General features: G+C 42.5%; 1 protein-coding gene across 5 annotated transcripts in view; it reads left to right on the forward strand.

The window, feature by feature from the left end:
- Positions 1-20946, forward strand: part of IL15RA (interleukin 15 receptor subunit alpha) — a 44075-nt gene extending 23129 nt beyond the window's left edge. For 2 of the 5 annotated variants that reach the window (XM_066592114.1, XM_066592110.1), the window contains exons 3-8: positions 4208-4267; positions 5192-5380; positions 11209-11376; positions 13611-13640; positions 13727-13796; positions 17407-20946. In XM_066592114.1, the coding sequence (XP_066448211.1) occupies positions 4208-4267; positions 5192-5380; positions 11209-11376; positions 13611-13640; positions 13727-13796; positions 17407-17533 (644 nt within the window). In that variant the 3' untranslated portion in view covers positions 17534-20946. The remainder of the gene's footprint in view (positions 1-4207; positions 4268-5191; positions 5381-11208; positions 11377-13610; positions 13641-13726; positions 13797-17406) is intronic. The other 3 variants (XM_066592111.1, XM_066592113.1, XM_066592112.1) reach the window with 3 other exon arrangements.
- Positions 20947-22696: the final 1750 nt, after the last annotated feature.

Here is a 22696-nt window from a genome sequence, read left to right on the forward strand (position 1 = left end):
TTCTTCTATAGAGATTTCTTTTTGTAATATTTTATTATACTTCTTGGCAACTGGACTGCTGTTTGATGCTACACCATCCATAGTCAACTGCACGTAATCAGAAGAAAAATCAGCCTATGTATATAATGTTGGTATTATACTGCACATAACTCATAGCAGCAAGTAAACCGTACTGTCAATGGAGAATCCATTACATAGAGGCGCCTGAGGCTCCAGGGGTGGCCCATGGCCGTCCAAACTGTCCACCAGCTGCAGTGCATTGAAAGCAATGGCTGCCTCCATTCCTAAATTAACAGAAGCGGTGGGGGACTGTTCCCAATTGTGGCTCCTCCTGTCTCTGGTGGAGAAGCAGGGCTTGAGCTGCTCTCTGCCTCGATCTTCTGGCTCACCCTGTCATGGTCCTGTACTCCACTTCTCCGAGTGCTCTAAAAGCTGGCTGGGTATGGGTGTGTATGTGGCTGAATGTGCTCATGTATGTATGTATGTATGTATGTATGTATGTTCAATGTATGTATCTGTTTAAAAGCACACTTATGTGTGTGTAAAAGTGCTGCTAGGTTTTCTATTTTCCTGCTCAGTCTTGGAAGCAGGAAAACGGAAAATCCTTTCCTCCATTAGAAATTAATGGTGCTGACTAGAACCCATTGACTTTGATAGGGTCCTTCTGGCATCCGTTATGCTCTCCAGCACTTTCCTAGTATAGCATGCTGCACTATTTCTTGACTTTTAACGTAAATCAGCAACGGAGGCTCCGAACTGAACCTGTGGCACAAATTTGAATGAACCCTAAGGCTGGGTGCACATGGGGCATAATTGCCACGGAATTTCCGTGCAGATTTTCTGCACAGAAAATCGGCCTGCAGCTTTTTATCGCGGGATTAGCTAGCAAAGTGAGCGAGATTTGCCAAGATCTCGTCCACACACTGCGGCCAAGCCGTGCTGAAATTGACATGCCGCGCGGAATTCAAAGATGCAGCATGTTAATTCTCTCCACTTTTCCGTGGCGGCCTCTTTCCTCTCTATGGGAAGAGATGGCGACAGCGGAATGCGGTGGCGAAGCCGCTTTAAAATCCGCCACAAAGGGCTGCGGGTTTTGAAGCTGCATTTCCCCCGTGGTAATCTCGCGGTATTTCCGTGTGTTTATTCCGCGAGATTTCCACAGGATTTCGGTCCCGTGTGACCCCAGTCTAAGGCTTTCACATAACATTTTTTAATCCAGTGCTGGTTTCTGGTTTCCATCTTTTATGCCATGAACAGCTGGGAGATGGAAACCTGGGCCAAACTGAGATGGATGGAAACAGTGTCTCGTGTGAAATAGAGATCTCTTTGGTATCCTTTTCACAGGATTTCCGCCCCACAAAGACTTCTTAGGTATTAGTGTATCTTGACGCCACCAGGAAGTCCTGGTGGAGTCAAGATTGACAGGGGGGTGACGCCCCCTGCACTTGATTGGCTGCATAGCAGGCTGCAAAATAGGTCTTGGAAGGCCACTAAAATTATGGGGAAAACAATTCCACTGGGCCCTGCAGAAAAAGCACAGCCCGTCCACCGAAGGAGAAGGCGCTAGCCGGCAGACTGTAAGGCAAAAAACTGGAAGCAGTTTGTACTGCCGCGCCATCGGTGCTTTACAAGAGGCACCCCCACCCGATGGCAGATTTACTTACCGCAGCCTTCAGCCAGCTGACAGGACTTGGCCCAAAGCTATTGCTATACATCGGCTGCAGAGTGCAGGAGCACACGGCGGCCGCCTTCCGCCCACACCTCATGCGCCTTTCTGGATTGCAGGCTAGAATGGCAGAGGGCCGCAGCTGTCAGCGATGGAGCGGCCGCCACGGATCTTACAGTTGCGCCGGCGGATCAGAAGCACAGAGGGCGGCACCTTACATTATTATATGTTAATGCTGGCATGTTAAGGCTAAGCAGACATTTTACCCTCAGGTATTTGCTGCAGAGAACTCCAAAATCTATCCAGACTCTGCATACCACGACCTGCCATCCTTGGCCCTATCGGGAGCTAGGGGTGTGACAGGGGCGTTCCTCCTGTCAAACCCCTAGCTTCTGGTGGCGTCAAGGTACACTAATACCGACTTCTTATGCGATGTTCACATCTGCGCTGGATTAAGTATAGAATCACTGCGGAAATAGTACAGCATGCTGTACTATTTTATCTGAAAAGTGCTGGAAACTGGACTGATCCCATTATAGCCAATGGGGTTCATTCTGCACCGTTCGTGTTAGGCATAGGCATAACATATGATACTGTATCTATGTAGTAAGCAGTGTTCTGGAACTGTATCTATGTAGTATGCTTGTTTTTGGTACTGTATCTTTACAGTTAGCATCAGATTATTTTAAGTCTCAGACAAGCTCAAGAGAGACTTAATTTACTCCGGAATACTGCCTTTGGCGCTCTATTGACAAATCCTAGCAATTATGTGAAAGAATTGTATGCCTAGCTACATGTAGACAGAACCATCGCAGGTTTTTGTAGAGTGTTTATTTAGAGTTAGTCATAACAGAGGCCGAGTTACAGATACATCTGTCTCTATTGCAATGCAGGACTGAGTCAGCGGTATGGCCGGTATGCCGGCGTGACACAGATTACAGGATAAGCGTAGAACCACAAAGTTACAAAAAGAATGTTGATTTGTGTTAAGCAATATGAGGATGGTACAGGCACATATGGAATGTTTCTGTGCCGTAAATCCCATCTATTGTCCATGTATAGAAACAGTGACTATTTTCACATAACAATGAATAAGAATCACATCCAAAGCAATAGGATAATACAATCAGTAACACACAGGAGAACATGAATGAATTCAACTTCACCGGAGTACAGAAGGGTAACAAGGAGAACAGAAAGCTCACAATCCAAAATTGTAGTACACACAGTCCAGAGTGGATGGATTTCGCAGAAAGTTGTAACATAAGTACTTTGATAAAATGTCCGGTGGTCCTGGGTCAGTTCCGGCTAACGCACAGTTTTAGAACTCTGCTGGACACTCAATCCCGATGTTAAGCATAAGGCTGGGTTTACACAGGGCAGATTTATTGCAGATTTTCTGTGGAAATTCTGCAGAATTTCCACATATGCGTCAAAACCGCCGTCCAGCTTAATTTGATCTTGCGTTTATTGTCGTGTATGATGTGCGGTTTTTCTGAACGGAAAAGATGTGCGTTTAAATCCGCAGCGTTTTTAAAAACTATTTACAGCGGGGGTTTTTTAGTGCAGATTTGTCTGCGTAAATAGAGGCATGTTGAGAAAAAACAGTCGCAGAAACATCCAAAGAATTGACATGCTGCGTCTTCAAAAACCGTGACGCAACAACAATTCCACACTGCGGCAGTGTGGAAAGATTCCTTTCTGTGAGATCAACTTTTTGCCAAAACACATTGACTTTTGCTTGCACTGCAAACGCAGTGTTTTTTCCGTCCTGCGGATCTGCAACGGCAAAACGCAGCAAATCCGTGGCACTTCCGCCCCATGTGAACCCAGCCTGAGAGTGTAAATTTTGAATTTCTACCAGCAGGCCTGCTAAATCTATACACAGTTACTTTAGTGTGCACACTGGTGTTTTCGGAGGCCTCCTTCACTTACGGTACCTGTGCAGGAGTACTCCTGATCCTGCTATCCAGGAATTCTGATTTTCTTTCCACAATGCGGCAGAGAGAGCAAATGATTTGATAGATCTCTGCTTCTCTTGCAGCAGCTGCTCCCTTTCAAACAATCCTTGGGCAGATATACGCAGTCTCCAGCAGTTCAGTGTGAAGGCTCAGAGATCCCATTCCTGCTTCTCAAACAATTCCTTGCTCTCTCTCACCTCCGTAATGGGCACAGACTATCTCTCCTCAGTTTACAGGGTATCCTTCTGCTATTTCCTGTACTGCTGCACTCTGAAGTTTGCACCATTCCTCCTGGTGCTACTCTGTTCCCCCTCCCTCTGTAATGTAGTTTAAGACTTTTTAGATCTCTCCAGAGGGGCCATACAGAGGTGAAGCTGATCCTTTACTCCCTATAGAGTGAGGCAGCCCGGTCCGTGGTGGCACGCTATTCCAATTCTGGTGACTGCTCGGGATATAGTCCCAGTGGCTGCTGCTGAATCCTTGTAAGGCGAAGCACAGGGACATTGTCTTGCCCTTACAACTGTATGAAAGCAACTACATTACTTTGATGTTTTAGTGTCTTTTTCTGTTTACAATACAGGAAACCCATTAATTCCTATTACCACTCCAAGTGAAACAACATCTCCATTCACTAGTTCAGGTAAGAACTGTCATATATATAATGCAATAGATGCAATTATAAGCTTTATCTTACAGCCATATTATTTATGGCAAAAAATCTGAAACCAACCCTATACAGTCTGGGGGCTTATTCACAGGTCCGTATACAGTGCTCTGAGCTCCCGCCCCTCTCTGCCCCTCCCCACTCTTTGCAATGGGAGGGGCGGGTTGGTTGTGGAGCTAAGTTTTGCCCCCTCCCATTGCAAATAGTGGCGAGGGTCGGAGAGGGGGCGGGAGCTCAGTGCACTGCTCCCCTCCCGGCCTGCCCCTTCCTCCTGCAGAAAGGGACACCGTATATCGGCCGGGCGTGAAAATCCAACCGATGTACAGACATGTGAATAAGCCTTGATACTGTGAGCATGTAGAGACACGATCTATTAACAAAGATTAATAGATCTTTTCTTAGAATTCTGCAGTTTGCTGTTCTTCTGCGATTCCTGTTGGATATGAATGAATAAATTGCCAACACCCAGTTGGCAATTTATTCATTCATATCCAACAGGAATCGCAGAAGAACAGCAAACTGCAGAATTCTAAGAAAAGATGTTCCACAGCTGCTATTTCATGAGGAATGTGATAATTTACTAAAACAGGCTTGTCAGGAAGTGGACCGGTGGTCTTTAACATCTGGTTTTCTACGTATTGTATTGACTTGCAGAATAAAAATTAAACTGGCCTTAGGCACAAAGATTTCAAATTGCATGCATCCAAATATTTTACTATTACATGAGGATTACATCTTATCTTGGCAGAAATTCCAATTCAATGTTTGCACGCCCTTATATTGGAAATTCTTGTGGCATCTTAATTAAAGAAAATACGTATTTTTTAACATTTAGGTCATAGTTACACCTATAAATTTTTGCTGATCATTTCATATTTATTTGTAAATAACTTTCTCTAGTATCAGGCTCAAGTCATGTGTCCACTTCATCATCCACAACCATCGAAAGGTTTACAACATCTGCAGCACCAACAGTGAAGATCCACGACACACAACATACTACACAAACACAAATCCCGGGAGGTACTCCGGTGACCAGGAGTTCCATTGTGCATGTTCACACTACTCCAGGAAGAACGCACTCTCCAGGTTAGTTGATAAAATTCTGTGCGCAAGCTTTGGAAACATCTGGTAGTTCTAAATTTTCAGTCAACAAATGGATAACTTTTGATCACATCTAGTCGTGTTTATGGTTGATCAGTTATTTCCGAGCTCGTTTTATATAATATACTGAATTCGGACCCCAGAAGCATACTGTATAGCAAATAGATTTATATTTGCACTAACAGGTGTTTTTACGCAACATTTTTTTTTTTTAAGCCAAATCCAGATGTGGATTCCTCATGGGAAATAGAACGGAAGGATGTATACTACTTCTTACAGCTGAATCCAGTTCTGGAGCTTAAAAAAATGTGAAATTAGGTTGATTTTTGGACATCTTTGAATTATTGAAGTCTCCCACCAAAAATCAAAATTTGACTAAATCCTTGAATAGTAATACTGCCGTTGGCTTCTGGCACAAAAAAAAAGCCATTTTCAGATAGCCATATTGACTCATGTTTTAGTATCTGTATGTGTGTCTTTATTTAAAGGGAATGTATCACGTTTATACATTTACTAATTAAAATCAGATAGTAAAACATGTTCAATTTTTTAAATGTGTTTTTATTTTTATTCTGCTTTCTGCTCATGACTATAGGGGTGGCCATCTTGCCTGAGGTGCTTTTAACAGCATTTAAAGATGCTTTACAGCCGCTTGTGTGCCATTCCTCATTGGACAAGAGGAGACTAGAGATGAGCGAACCTACTCGGCCATGCCCCTTTTTCGCCCGTACTCGGGCGAAAAGATTCGGGGGGTGCTGTGGGTGAGTGGGGGGTTGCAGCGAGGAGTGGGGGGGAGAGGGAGAGAGAGAGGGCTCCCCCCTGTTCCCCGCTGCTACCCCCCGCTCCGCCACACCTCCCCCCACCCCCCGGCACCCCCCGAATCTTTTCACCCGAGTACGGAAGTACTCGAAAATCGCGGTGCTCGATCAAGTAATTACTTGAAATGAGTAGGTTCGCTCATCTCTAGAGGAGACCCATTGACTTGTGGGAAAGACTGTTCTAGACATGTTCTGTGACATGTGCAGACATCATTGTGCAGGGAGGTGAGTAGATAAGTTGTCATTATCACTGATTGTGAATGGTGTATCCTCTGATGTATAATTATATATGTGTGTGTGTGTTCTCTTTTAAGTGTAATGCTGCCAGTGATGTTAATGAGATGACTGCTGACATGTTTTCTCCACCAAATAGAAAGTGTTGCAGCTTGTCGGTCGCGACACAGGCAAAGACCTGTTGCCTCTGCTGGTGGTGTCTCTCTTTGCTGCATGGATGCATGCTGGATTAGTCATGCTTGGGAGTAGGGTGGAGGTGTGGTTTTCTATTCACTCTGCCAGTTCCCAGGTGCAGAGTGGCTATATATTCTCACCTCTCCCTTTGCTCAGTGCTACTTATTCCATTCCATAGTGGAGAACTTGGAGTTTGGAGCTCTGCTGTGCTGGGTGTTTTGCTACTTGCAAATAAGTTGCTGCGGGTTGTTTTTCAGTTGTATTTCTGTTTTGCTTGCTGTTCGGTTCATATCTCCAAGGGTCCCTTCAGAAACAGTCAGGGCCAAGGATGAAGACCGTCTCTATCGAGATAATTACTCCGCTTCCAGGCAGGGACTTTTCTCGTCCCCTGCTAGGTTAGGGCCAGGCCTCCCCTCTCCTGGAGTGGTGCTACCGTTCAGCATAGCGTGGTGTGTAGCTATTTCCTACGTTGTGTACGTTCCCTGTCGCCGTGCTGAGTGTTGTACTCTGGTGTTGCACTGGCCTTACATCTGGGTTACGTACGTCTGTTGTGGTGCGCATCGTTCCTCAGTGCATAAGTCTATCGGCTACTGTGGCGGTGATTATCACCCAGTGTCCATGCTGTGCTCGTGTGCTGCACGGATGTGACAGGAAGTTTCAGACTATTACTAGGTTTAGTCTCCTTTTACACAGCGTGACAAATCGTTCAAACTAATGAACAATAACAGTCATTTGCTTTAAAATGCAGTCAATTATACGCACAGATAATAGTTTACATTGTTTCATCATCAGCTCATTTCCTAGAATGTTGGTCTCTCGGGGGACTGTGCCAGTGAATGGGAACGACTGAACAATCATTTTTTTTACACATAATGAGTGCAAACAACTGAGCAATGACTTTTCTGCATAAAATGAATGACGAAGATAAGTGAAAGAGTTATTGTTCGTCGGTCAGCCGTTAGCCGTGTTTACACTTAATGTTTACTGTTTAAATGTGCACGATCCAATGTGTTTTTTTTTTGTTTGTTTGTTTTTTTAGCAATCGTTCCATGTAAAAGAGATCAATGTAACAAATGCAGGATTTTCGAAGTTTTTTAAAATCTAGAGAATGATATTGAAAATGTAAAAAAAAACCAATTCTTAATAAATCAAAAATATAGACCTGTTTAAAGGGGTATTCCAGAGACTGGGACAACTTCAAAAAGCCCCTAAGATTTTCATTTATTGCAATTATTTCAAATGTCCATCTAAACCATCAAACTGGCCTCCAGTACCTTTTTTTGCTGACCTGCACCAATAATGCTTTCCAGACAGCTTCAGATTTCCCCATTGATATTTAAAATGGCGTCCAGGGGGTATAAAAACTACATTTCCCACAATGCCCCACTGCCAGTTACTGATGAGTGCGCATTCACAACTGAAACTGTCGTCACTAGAGAATGGGAAGGCACTGAGCGTGCCTGACCGGTAAAACAGCGAAGCGTACAGGTAATAACCACCGGATACCAAGGGAGAACTGAGCAGGGGAGCAGACTGCAGGAAAAGCAATATCTCTGCAGCTTTGTAAAACAAGATATCACATTATATTGCAAAACTTGCGTTTATCACCTTAAGAAGCATTCACATGAACGTATATCGGCTTGGTTTTCACATCGTGCCGATATACGTCATCCTCATCTGTAGCGGGGGGGGAGGATGGAAGAGCCAGGAGCAGGAACTGAGCTCCCGCCCCCTCTCTGCCTCCTCTCCGCCCCTCTGCACTATTTGCAATGGCGAGAGGTGGGATCGGGGCGGGGCTAATTCTTAGAACTTAGCCCCGCCCCCATCCCACCTTCTTTCATTGCAGATATTGCAGAGGGGCGGAGAGGAGGCAGAGAGGGGGCGGGAGCTCAGTTCCTGCTCCTGGCTCTTCCATCCTCCCCCCCCCCCGCAGATGACTACGACATATATCGGCTCGGCGTGAAAACCGAGCCGATATACGTTCGTGTGAATGCAGCCTTAGAAGCATTAACTTTCACTTTGAATTGCCAGAATACCCTTTAACATAAAAACTTGATTTATAGAATAGGCCATTTTCTGATGCCACATTCCCTTTAAGGCTTCTCCTCCTCTCCTTGTCACCTCTCAGTGTCGGACATCCAAAGTACTTGTATGCGGGTCAGTTATGCTGCAGATTTTCTATAGCAAAATATACATATTTTACCTGCAGCTTTGGTGTGGATTTGCCACAGACCCAATGCTATGTATTGGAAAACGTTACATCTGCAATGAAAAACCAGAGATAGAATTGACGTCCTGTGTGCCAGGAGAAGACCCCTCACCATCCCAGCAACGGGGGTCCTGAAGGTCTCCACATGAATGGAGGGACAGTCAAGCAATGCACCTCTTCTCCATTTTAATGCGACTACTGATGATAGTCGATCACTTGTACTCCGGTATATTCCAAACTACGAGATATACCCGTATGTTGCACAGTGCTATAAGTTCAGGGATTGGTTATTGATAACTGGGCTTTCAAAGTTATTTCCTTCTACATAACTGATGCTACTGCGCCATTTTGCAATGGTCCCAAATCATTCATTCGTGAAAAAATTGATTATGAGGCTCTGCGCAATTGGCACCTCAACCTTACGCACAATTATCTACAGTAATAATTCTTGCAGCTGAAATGTTCATTAATGTCATTAGTTGCTACTTAAGTGCCACCAGCAGACACTGTTGTAGAAGATTTTATGGCTAGCAGTCCTAGAATATATAAAGTGGCCACAACAATGAGCCCCACACCGCACGGTTATGAAAGCAAAACCTGTGTTTCCCATAGCAACCAATCACAGGGCAGCTTTTATTTTACCTCAGCAGTATAAGAAATGAAAGCTGCACTGTGATGGGTTGCTATTGGCAACAAAAATTACAGGGGAAGTTGGTGAGTTTTCGATTTCTAATTACACCAATATTCGTCTCCTGGTGCTGAAGTACGCTCATGCAAAATTTCACTCAAATCTGACAAAAACTGTGGATTTGTGTACGACACAAACAGATTTTGTGTTTTACATAAAAAATGTGTCAATGTTTCTTGTAATTCAAAATTCTAATATGGAGCCATTTTCTTATTGTCCTATGAGAATCTCTATTCTAATATTGTGACTTATTTGTTTTCCTGGATGCGGATACTCTTGTCATGCTTTATTGTACTAACACACTGTTGCAGTACTGAGCCCATTATGGCACCTCCTGAGCTCAGAGTCATTCATGGTGCTCAGTATTATCTGTTATCTGCAGGCTTATGACTGGGTGTTACCAGAACTTAATCACAAGGGATTTGCTCATTAAGTAAAGCTTGATTTCTTGTGCGTCAATGGGATCAATAGATCTCATTAGATGATGCACTGAGCCAACGTGTAGAGAAAATGTGTTGTGTGCAATTTCAAGGGGCAGATATATCTTATCCGTATAAATTAAATGCCAAACAAAAGCGGTTTTCAAGATCTGTTCACTGCCATTGTACAGGATCCTCCATTTGTTTTACTTCTAGTAGATGGAAACCTGCCTTGGCCAAGTGATGGCCGCACCGATGCCGGACTCAATATAGGTTGGAACAACTCTCACCATTATATGGCAAACTTTCATTCACTGGAAGTAAACAATGAAAGCTCTTATACAACTGCATGCAGAAAGCTTGAAAAGTGGCAAATTGGTATAGAAAATCTAATGGAAAATGTATTTGTTAAAACCCATTGCTACAGTGGTTCTAAAAAAGAAACATTTCATCACTAAATCTTATGAATGGTTCTTCTGCTGATGCCCTGTCATAGTCAATAGTAGTAATATTTGCCAAAGGTTTTTGATTCATCCTCAGTAGTACCCCTGTTTCCCTGAAAATAAGACCTACCCTGAAAATAAGCCCTACCTTGATTTTTCAGGATTTTCTGTAAGTCTTGACATATAACCCCTACCTCAAAAATAAGCCATAGCTGCATTACATTAAAAAGAGTACATTATGTAGCAGATATGGTCCACGTCCCTCCCGCTGCTCCCCGGACCTCCGACGTGCTTCTTGCAGTCCTCTGCCGCCCACAGAAGATCACTTGCTGGTTACGTGATTCATAAATCCTGCCTTCAGAAAGCAATGGCTCTGATTGGTTTTCAAACACGGCTCAGCCAATCAATGCAGCGCTTGATGAACCAATACGATGGCTATGATTGGTTCATCGAGCGCTGCATTGATTAGCTGAGCAGCGGTCGAAGAACCAATCACAGCCATTGCGTTGTGGAGGCAGGATTTATAAATTGACCAATCAATGCCACGGCTCAGCGCGTCAGAGTTCCAGGAGGGAGGAACCTGGACTGAGCCTGCTAGGTAAGTGTAATAAGACATTCCCCGAAAATAAGTTGTAGCACCTCTTTTGGGGCAAAAATGAATATAAGACAGGGTCTTATTTTGGGGGAATTGCTGTACAACTTTGGCCTTGATTCTGGGTTCTTCTTCGATAGAATGACTCCTCAGTGTGACTCGCAGTACTTTCTAGACACTTTAATTGACATGTCAGTGTAACATTACTGTTTCAGCTGCTATTCTTCCTTTTTTAGAGTTGTTTGCACAAACTTTGTTACCTACAGAGACTGTGAAGACAGTGACAGAACAAACCACGGTTTCCTCAACCGCACCAGTAAGGGAGAACACTGGTTATACCGCAACCGTGAAACACAGCGCTGCCACGGATTTTAGAACTCCTGTGCATACTACAATCTCTACAGGTCAGTTGATGCAAAAAAAAGGCACAACTCCAAAATACTGCTGTGTGGTCTTGGACCTTGGCTTTATGTTTTGTGGTAAAATGCTATCAATGTCCACATATCCAATTATTCCACATAAAGCTGGATGATTATTAAAGTTTTTTTTTTTTTCACTAATTAGAGTTTTCTGCTATGGCAGTAGGACAATGCATAGAACTGTGATGGGGCCCATCAATTAGGACTGTGAAAAACATGTAGTTTCAGCCAGCAATGAAAAACAGGCTACAAACATATATGAGTTTTTGTAAAAGTTGCGAAGTGTGACTTGAAATTCCACAACAAAATAAAGTCTGATAAGGTGCAGTAAGCTTTATAGATGGCTTTACATGGGCTGACTATCATCCAAATAATTGCTCAAAAGAGCAAATGTAATTGATAGCCGTTCCTTGTAAACATGGCAACCAACAAGGCGACAAGCAATAATTTGCTCACCAGTTGCTTAGTGCAAATGTAACCTAAAGGTGCATTAAAACTGGATGATCATTTGATAGTAGTGAACAAAAAAGCATTAAGATATTTTAATTGTGGTTTGGAATTCTATTGATGCAGCAGTTGTAAGTTATGTTCCTAGAACTGTTTCAATGGAAAACTATCTAGTAGTGTCTTGCACAGTGTTGTAGTGCATTTTTCATTAGTGCTTTCTTTCTTTTCTTCTTGTTTTTGAAAACTTTGAAACATGTATTTTTTTACGTGTTTTAAAAGACTGCAAGAAGACCAAAACATATGACACCTGCCAGAGTCTTTACATCAGTGGTCCCCGAATCAGTGGCTTATGAGCCCTTGCTGTGAGGCTTGCTATAAGAGTTCTGGGTCATGGCTGTATGTACTGGCAATTGACATTGTGCATTGTACATTACATCCTATTAGAAGTGAATAAGATTTAATTGTGACCTGCAAGTTTATCTGTCCCGACAATCACAAGAAATCCATAGGGGTAGGTTGCAGAAACTTGTGAGTCGCAATGCACTCACATTCATTTATATTAAAGGGGCTGCCCCGGACTATTTGGATTTCTTCTATCGATGATTGGCGGGGCCCGTTGCTTGGGATGTCCACTAATTAGCTGATTCCCAGCACGGCTGTCATTATGGGCAGCACAGGAAGCACATCACGCTGAACATAGCACAGCGGGCCAGTTTGGTATTCCAGGCGCATAGCTTCTATTAAATACAATGGAAAGTGCACCTGTAATATCAACCCGGACTGCTGCACTATGGTCAGCGCAATCTGCTTCCTCCACTATCTGTAGTGACAGCAACCCGAGAATCAGTTGATCAGCGGGGAGGGGGATCCCGAGTGGTGGACCCCACCAAACATCTATGCATGACCTGTCCCGAGGATAGGTCATCAATGGGAAAAAATCCAAATAGCCCCAGGCAGCCCTTTTAAGATGTAATGTAGCAGGGCCATACTGCTAACTTTGACCATTCAATGTCTGTCACTGCCATTTAGCCCTGACCTCAAATTTCCTCAATTTTTGAGTTGAATGCAGTGCCTGACCACAATTCAAAGTAGCTTACAATGTACAAAAAGCTGGGAACCTCTGATTCTTGCCACGGTATGGAAAGCTAAATTGCCTTATAGCCTTTATGCAGTAAACAGGCTCCATGTACATCGCCTAAGGGGTTATGTTAGAGCCAACCTCTGAGTTTCACAATCTGCTGTGTACATGGAATCTAAAGTTGTACAGAGTGCTACAAAGGTATGGCAACACCTGAACATATAGAAAACGGTGGTTGGGAATCCTGTATGTGGCATAATACTAAGGGGGAACATCTGAAAAAGGCGGTGTGCAACGTGGTAGCCATTTTGAAAGCCACCATCTTGGAACCAAGTTGATATCAAATGGGAAGGGGTGTTCGTGAAATATGTATCTGATAGATAACCTCCCATTTGATAATATTGACTTGGTTCCAAGATGGTGGTTTTCAAAATGGCCATCCTGTTGGACACTACCCCTAACAGATTTTCCCCCTTTTCCTTAGTCTCCTATTAGTGAGACGTTTTGTTAGAGCGGTTGTATATATTTACATGGTGGCTGTTTACATGGGTTACGTATGTAAACTTCATAAATGTGTAATGTAAATCAAGTTCTCAAGTGAGCAGTTTAAAAAACTAATACATTATTTTCATCTTTATATATTTACGGTTTACTGGATTCAAAATGTAATATATTGTTTTATCTTATTTTGCAGATACTTGGCAGAAAAAGGAAACCATAGCAAGTGAGAGAAGCAGGTCTTACTATATGTTTGTTTATTTAAAGTATGCGTCATGAGCAAGTCTATAATATATACCTCTGTTTTGTTAGCAGCCGTCGGGGTAGTGGTCACAATACTCGTGGTTGGAGGCATAATCCTTGTGTATTGCAGAAAGAGAAGGTAGGTCGACTTTATGGATTCCATCATTGCTAAGGGACATTTAAACTTTGTCATACAGAACACCAGTAAACTACATTTTGATTTTAAGTAATCTGAACCTCAACTTTTTCTCAAGTGTTTGGGAGTATAAAGGTAACTGACTTGTAATGTCTTAACAAGATGTTTTCATTTTATGAAGTCAGCAAATATTTGCTGGCATCCACATGGACACCATCAACAAGCAGGTCCATTCCTCAGTGGAACTGCATCACCTAGTAACACAAATGGAATCAGATGGGCTTACAAGTTGATGTTCTGTAACATTGATGTAGAGGAAGGTAAATGCACCTAAACTTCCCCATTAGGTCGAAATCCATTTTCCTCATCTTGGGAGGGGGGGGGGGAATCGGTCCCAACTACAAATTGGACAGTAAGAATAAATCCCTCGATTAACAGATTTTAGTAATCTAGTGCCTAAATCTAGTGAATATAACTTGTAATATTATTACACTTAATAGGCATCCAGGCAGCTTTTGAACTGGTAAGTAGGTAGACAAGTGATCACTCCTCTGATAGACCTGCATGCTACTAAGTGCAACATCATGGATTTCATAGCAATAGCTTCAGGATTAGGACCTTTCGAACGCATTTGGGTCCCAAGGCTACACATAGTTCTCAGAGCACTTAGAGCATTGTGTTTAGCAGGCCTTTATAACAGAGCTGATCATTTTAGTTCCCTTTGAATTCAGTTTGGTTGCTTTCACTTCTACGTCAGGGGTACTGTTTTTCCTGCTCCATTTGAGGAGCAGGAAAGGGAAATCCCAGCGGCTGAATGGGATCTGTCTTATGACGGGACCGAAAAGCGCCAAAAGTACCCCATTGACTATAATGGGGTCAGTTTGGTTTTCACGCAGCTGTCCAGCATTTAACTGCATGAAAAAGCGCTGTATGCAGAGCATCTTCTGGTATTTTGTGCCGGATCTGTGACTGGACCTCTGAATGGAGTGCAGTGCAGATCTGGCGCAAAATACTGGAAGAAAAAGTCCTGCATACAGCGTTTTTTTATCCAGTAAAATACCGAACAACTGAGCGGAAAGCAAATGGACCCTGCTGGGTGGTGTTCATTGCCATCATAAGACGGATCCATTTTGCTAGGAGATTCCACTTTCCTGATCCCCTAACAGAGCAAGAAAACAGAACCCCAAATGCAGATGTGAAGCGACTCTAATGAGAGCACTCCATACAACAAGATCTGGCAGTAAGTATAAGACGTGTCTTTGTGTCCTATTGGTACATAGCATGTGCAGATACATGTACAAGTAAATAGTCAGGCGGTTACACAGCCTGATGTATATTCCTACACTGTTACTCCAGTCAATAGAAAGTATTTACAGCCCCAATGCAGGAATGTAAAATGTTTGATCCATTCACTGGATAGCATTCAGCGATGCTTACAGTCCCTACTACAGTGCCTGAGGGGGTCCAAAGAAGGGAAACTAAATTAATAAATAGAATGGGAGGACTAGAATACCCAGGGAGGCTATCAAAATTAGGATTACTCACCCTGGAAAAAATACGGCTAAGGAGTGACCAAATAACTATGTATAAATACATGAGGGGACAATGCAAGGATCTCTCCCAGGATCTGTTTACACCCAGGACTGCGACAGTAACAAGAGGGCATCCTCTACATCTAGAGGAAAGAAGACTTTATCACCAACACAGAAGGGGGTTCTTTACTTTAGTGGTGAGACTATGGAACTCTCTGCCTGAGGACGTGGTGATGGTAGAGGAGTTTCAGAGGGGACTAGACATCTTTTTAGAGCCTTATGATATTACAGTGAGTAAAAGAAATGAAAAAGGAGGGTGGAGCAAGACCCAGTGAGGGTGGTGGAATATTTATGGAGTACAAAGAGCTTTCAATGATTGAGTATTTTAAATGGTGGAGGTGCTGCCAACCAGATGACGCTCCACCAGGGTGGGTGTGAGTGTAGCAAAAAAGGATGTGAAAAGAACTGGTATGGAGGCGCAACCCTCTAAGCTACTAGAAGATGTAGGTCAAAGTCCAATGTGTGATGGTGAAAGCACTTCTTTTTTATTATTTTTTCACAAATTAAAAACCAGCAATAGAATACGCGTTTCGGGGAAGTACCCCTTCGTCAGTTCGGCTGGATAGGACAACAGGATGCCTGGGGGTGACACGACTCCAATGATGTATTGGATGTGTCGGAGGTCCTGTGTGCAGGAGGGCAGGGGAGAAAAAAAGTGCGTATTCTATTGCTGGTTTTTAATTTGTGAAAAAATAATAAAAAAGAAGTGCTTTCACCATCACACATTGGACTTTGATCTACATCTTCTAGTAGCTTAGAGGGTTGCGCCTCCATACCAGTTCTTTTCACATCCTTTTTCGTTATGATATTACAGGACATAGGCATAACGTGACCATCGGGGTTATTGATCCGGGTCTTGGAGTTAGGTAGGAACTCAAACATTTTTGGGGGATTATTCTGACTGCCATTATGGAGTTGGGAAGGAATTTTTTTCCTCCAAATGAGATAATTGGCATCTGCCTCGTTGGGGTATTTTCGCCTTCTTCTGGATCAACAAGGGGGAAGGGTGGTAGAAATAGGCTGAACTAGATGGACATTGTCTTCATTCAGCCTAACATACTAGATTACTGATGGTCATCTTCAGCCTGCTCCACACGTTGAATTAATTTGTATAGTTTTCATCCACATAGATTGCAAGCTTATGAGCATGACCCTGTCTCCTTACATTTATATTGTAACATTGAACCTCATTGTACAACTCTGTAGAAAAGCTGGCACTTTTATAAGTAAAGGTTATGACTATTGTGTATGCCATTTAGTTTTCCATTCACACAACATTTTTTGGTTATTTTTTTGGACAAATTTAGATCATCCCTCATTTTTTAAATCAAATTCTGGCCTCCAGAGTTGTCCTGCTTATTAATTGCTGCATCTTGAACATATTATTTTAGGGTGGTTTTTGCATTGGAACCTCCAGCACAGATCCGGTATAAAATACTGGCTGCATGCAGCACTCTTTCTTCTGGCTAAAAGCTGGGCAGCGGAGCAGAAAGAGAATGGACCCTCTTATAGTCAATTGTAAAAAATGCCAGCTAAAATAGTGCAGCACGCTGTACTATTTTGTCCAGGAAAATGCTGAAGGGCAGGACAAAAGTTGGATGGACCCCACTAAAATCAATAGGATCCATATTATGCCATTAGTTTGTCATAGCACAGATTGAGCTTTCTGTTTTCCTACCCTCATAATGGAATAGGAATACAGAAACCTGAATGCCAATATGAGCCCAAGCTATGTAAGGGAAGAGTATTGGTTTTATGCAATTATTACAAAAAAAAATCCTGCTTTGTTTGGTATAAGATATCAAGGTCAAAATATAACATTTTGGCCACTACAGTTTTTAAATGACCCCAAAACACAATCTGAACTTACCTTTCTGTTCTTTCTTCAACTCCAGCATTTGTCTAAAAGCAACATGCAAGGGTGAACCTAGCCTAATACAAGTATTCGCTTTGTTTTCTTGAGTTGTGGAAGTATCATCCTACTGTTTACAATGTCTACCATATTATTTTCATTCCTATAGCAGTGCTGACACATGTCCTAGACCCCCTGAGGACCCCCACATACCTTTACAGACTCCTGACCCGGAGGACAACTCTCCCGATTCACATACGCCCTGTAAAGAAAGTGAGGAAGAAGTATGTTTGTAACTTTCCACATACAAAATATTAATAAGAGCACTTGTGGTGATACTGATGGTTGGCACCATGCACAGAGTGCTTGTTCTAGACTTTACGGGCATCGATGTATTGAAGACAACCAAGAAAGAAGTATGTTGTTCTGCCGGTATCAGACTATGGATGACTGAAGTTACCATAAATGGAGGACGAAAAGCCTGGTAATAAACTGGACATAGGAATTCCTGAGCAGCTCGAAAAATGTGAACCAACTACAAACCCACAAGTGTTAATGAACCCAAATACAGCTCTGCATAAAGTCATGGATGTATTTCTATATGGGCAAATGCAACTTTCCTCTTGAATACTAAGTGGCAGGATGCCAATGAAGGACAGTAGTCGTCCACAATTCTGTCTTTGGTTTGTCTGTTTACATTTCATTTGTGCATCAGTGCAATGGTAACCTCACACTAGTGAAAAAGCACATAGCTTTACAACTTCCATCCCATTTGTTGCATTACTTTATATTCATAATATATAATAATTATAGAACAATAATATATTTGATACCATATTTACCAGTGTTTTTAAGTTCTCTCTGATCAAATGTGCGCAAAATACTGCAAACACACCCACTGGAATAAGGCCAGCTTCACATGACCGGGACGGATTCTGCATGAGACCTCAATTGATGTCATTTAGCGAGGCCTCGGGTATCCGCGACCCATACGCAAAGTTAATTGCATATGGGCTGCGGGTCGAACACCCTCCATTGACTTCAATAGAGACTGTCCACGCAGAGTCAGCAGCAAAATAGAGCATGCTGCAATTCATATCCATGAGTGTGAGCTAAAAAACTATTTTACATGCCTTTCGATGCGTGCAATTTACTTCGGATCCTCAGTGCACACGACGACCGCAGATTCCGCAATCGGAATCTGCCTGCCTAAAGACGGATTAATAATGCAAGAGAATTATTTAAAAGGATTAATTATGAATATAAGTGTTTTGTACTGTATCTCCATGGTTTGAGACTATCAAACCATGTGTGAAGAGTGATACTGCAATTCAGCTTTAGGGCTCATGTCCACGGGCGGATTTGAATTGCAGAATCCGCACGGGTCACCTGCGTGGGACATCCGCAAGTCAAAGTGCCCACAGGGAAGCATTGGCATCTGCAGCTGTATTAAAGCATGTTTTGAATTGCGGACCTCCTGCTGCGAAAAAAAACAAACGCAGCATGCTCCATTTCAGTGCGGATTCCATGTGGGTGGGCTCAAGAGAAATCAATGTATATGGACAATCTGCAATGCATCTGCAATTCAATTGCGGATTTGAAGGTTAAAATCAATTAGGGAGATGGGGAAAAGGCAGAGAGGCGACCTTCCATTTTTTTCCCGCGTGTATGATCCGCAGTGCATCCGCGTGGAAAAACCATTACATCCACGATCACCCGAAAATGGTTTCCGCAGGTCTCCCGCTGTGGAATCCGGTCCACCCGTGGACATGAGGCCTTACTCCGTACCCTCTGCACTAGAAATGAATTAGCAAGAGGGGACCAACTACAAAGTTTGTTTGCAGGATGTAACATGGAGTCTAATACTTCTGCACATGAGCTGCATACAAAAAAACAGTAGAATATTTTTAAATTAAAGTGCTTGTCTGGGACATCAATGTTTTTTTCTATTGATGACATGTCCTCAGAACAGATCAATAGAGGATCGGCAGGGGTCTGACACTCATGATCCCCACCAATCAGTTGATTCTCAGCCCATTGTTAGTAAGGGCAGTGCAGGAGGCAGACTGCGCTGTCCATAATGCAGTGTCTCCGTATGGTAGTGCAGGTACAGTTCCTATTGAATTAAGTAGAAAACTAAATTTCACCTGAAAGTGTCCATAACCATTAAGGCTTAGAGTAGGGATGTGAAACTCATTTTCACCGAGGGCCACATCAGATTTATGGATGCCTTCAAAGAGCCAATTGTAACTGTTAGACTGTATAGTAATAGTGACCCCCACAGTAGTCTCAGTAGCAATAGTGACCCCTCTGCCTCCCCCATTAGTGGTCTCAGTAGCAATAGTGACCGCTATAGTTGCCCCAGTAGTAATAGTGCTATATAAAATGAGGTAGCGGTGCGGATTTGGGCCGCAGGCCTTGTGTTTGACGTGTGGTTTAGGGTATATCCTATACATGGCAAATTTGTTGCAGAAATAACCTCATTTTGATGTATGGAATGCATTTTTAGTTGTAGAATTTTCTTCAACAAATTTGCTGTGCCTAAGCTTACCTTAGGGCCACTTTCAGATAGGTTTATTGGGATTTTTTTTTGCACTTGTATAAGGGGCAAGTGTCCTAGCTTGACTGCGGGTCTACTGACCTGAACTCATAGCGTTGCCTGTCCCATAAGGGACCCTTCACACAGGACAGAATATTCCCCAAAATATGCCCTGGAATGGAAAATAGCAGAATCCTGCATCAAAATCTGCGGTTAGCGGAGCGGATTTTGCTGTGGAATTCTGGGCCGGCATATTCCAGCCTGTGTGAAAGGTCTCTAATACGCTCATTTCAAAGTAGCTTAATTTCATTCAATAGCCTGACGAAGGGGGAGAGAGCTCCCCGAAAGCTTGGTTGCTGTAACATCGTGCATTTTTGTTAGCCATTAAAAGGTATCATATCTACAAGGTGACTTGGTTTCTCGCTCTGAGAACAATCACACACAAATCCAGATGTGGCAGATTTTTTCCACTGTGAATTTTGAGCTTAATTTGTAGGAAAGCTGTGAAGAATCCACAGCAAAATCTGTGTGCTTAAATGCAGATTTTACCATGGATTACATTCTGTGGCTTTCTGCAATATAATGCGCATGCATCAGATTTGACAATGCGTGGCCTGCTTGTATGTTTCCACCCCATCCACATCTACTGTATATTGGAATCTGCATTACAAATCCCCGGTGGAATTCCACCACATCTGAATGTTTGAACGCGTCCAGTTCATTAATTTTGCGAGTTAAAATTAAATTCTCTCACTTATTTATCACCTGCTGAGCCTTCAATGTTGTTTAGCTTATATTATTCAGAGATATTTTGTATCTTAGGGCCCGTTTACACGAGCCGATTTCTCCTTTGAACAACTGAACGATGTCAACTTGTTCAAATGAGAAATCAATCAGTCATTCCGTAAGTGAGTGATAACCTCTGATCGGTATTCAAACTGAACGATAAGTCAACGAGCTAACAATGTTTTTTATGCTTGCATATAATGAATGACGAACGTAAAGTGAACGATTTATCATTTGTTGCTTAGTCGTTAGCTGCATTCACAATGAATGTTATCTTCACTTTCGCTTGTTTGAACGATAATCGTTCCGTGTAAAGGGTCTTTTAGTCAAGGAGAGATTACCAAATAATGTTTTACCTCTTTAAAACCATTTTATAGTTTACTTGCTTACCCGTTGCGCGTTGCTGTGAAGACAGACATACATACATACATACATTCGTTTTTATATATCTAGATAACAACCAATCGCAGTGCAGCTTACATGTTACCTCAGCAGTATAGTATATAACACCCAATCACAGCGCAGCTTTCATGTTACCTCAGCAGTATAATATATAACAACCAATCACAGCGCAGCTTTCATGTTACCTCAGCAGAACGAGAAATAACCAATCACAGCGCAACTTTTATTCTGCCTCAGCAATATAAAAAATAGCAACCAATCACAGCGCAGCATTCATTTTACCTCAGCGGTATAATATATAGCAACCAATCACAGCACAGCTTTCATGTAACCTCAGTAGTATAAGAAGTAGCAACCAATCACAGCACAGCTTTCATGTAACCTGAGTAGTATAAGAAGTATCAACCAATCACAGCACAGCTTTCATTTTACCTCAGCATTCTCAATATCCAGCAATTGTCTTGCGAAACGTTCGGCGGATGCATCATTTTGTAGTTAAACACTCATCCCGTTGCTCGTAATGCCTTTTGCTTTCGTGCTTGAGATGGAAATCAAACGATCTTTGTCTGGGGGGCATAACTGTCAACTATGCTCGCACGCGCGCCACCTATCGTAGGATAGTTGTACTATGCCTATAATCTTCCCAGGAGTGTACTCAGCAACTTCCTAAAGTTTCATGGCGATTGGATGAATGGGGTAGTAATGCATAAAGGACAGACAGACAGATATTCATTTATATATATATATATATATATATATATATATATATAGATGACATCAGGAAGTGAGAGAATTAGATTCCGTATGTAAAATTTGGACGCTAATTCTTTGGTGCTTAGAATTGAATAATCGAGTTGGGACCCATTAGCTTTTCCTATTTTTGACATAATCAATGCCTGTGCCAAATTTCAAGTTTCTATTACATTGGGAAGTGAGAGAATTAGTGGCAATGATGGAAATCGAACGATCTATGTTTGGGGGGGGGGCGTAACTGTCGCCGACACTCGCACGTGCGCCATTTATCATAGGATAGTTGTACTATGCCTATAATCTTCCCAGGAGTGTACTCAACAACTTCCCAAAGTTTCATGGCGATCGGATGAATGGTGTAGTAGCACATAAAGGACAAACAGACAGACAGACACACGCATACAGACACGCACGCAGACAGACACACACGCATACGTTCAATTTTATATATATATATAGATATGTAAAATTAAAGCAAATATCCATTAAAGGGCTTGTCACCTTTCTACTGTTTTTTTCCAATGGACAGCTTTATTTAAAAATTCAGTTCAAATCCATTTCTTATACAAGTGCAGTGGCCCCTATTTGGGTAGAATAGTATAGTAGAATGATATAGTCCATGGACTGGTCTGTTCATAGTAATGGATGTAAGTCTTGTGACCCATGGTATACCACTGCCACTGATCAGGCATCTAATCGAAGAATAGTAGTGTATGGAGGAGCAGAACTCTCACAATATCTCCACCTGTAGCGTCTCATCATGTCTGTTAGTATCGGTGCAGCAGCAGCTTTTATATTCTTCTCCCTGTCTCCTCTTTGTAGTGCTTTTTTTCTCTCGTTAAAGCTGATTTTCAGGTGATGCAATAGCACAAGAAAATGCATTTTTGTGAAACCCATGCTTTTCAATGGTTTCCTTCGCTTTAGTAAAGTTTTCACTCATGCAATGTTGCGAGAAAAAAAATCGTGGCATGCTCTATTTTTC

The sequence above is a fragment of the Eleutherodactylus coqui genome, chromosome 2 (genome assembly GCF_035609145.1).
Source record: "Eleutherodactylus coqui strain aEleCoq1 chromosome 2, aEleCoq1.hap1, whole genome shotgun sequence".
Taxonomy (NCBI): Eukaryota; Metazoa; Chordata; class Amphibia; order Anura; family Eleutherodactylidae; genus Eleutherodactylus; species Eleutherodactylus coqui.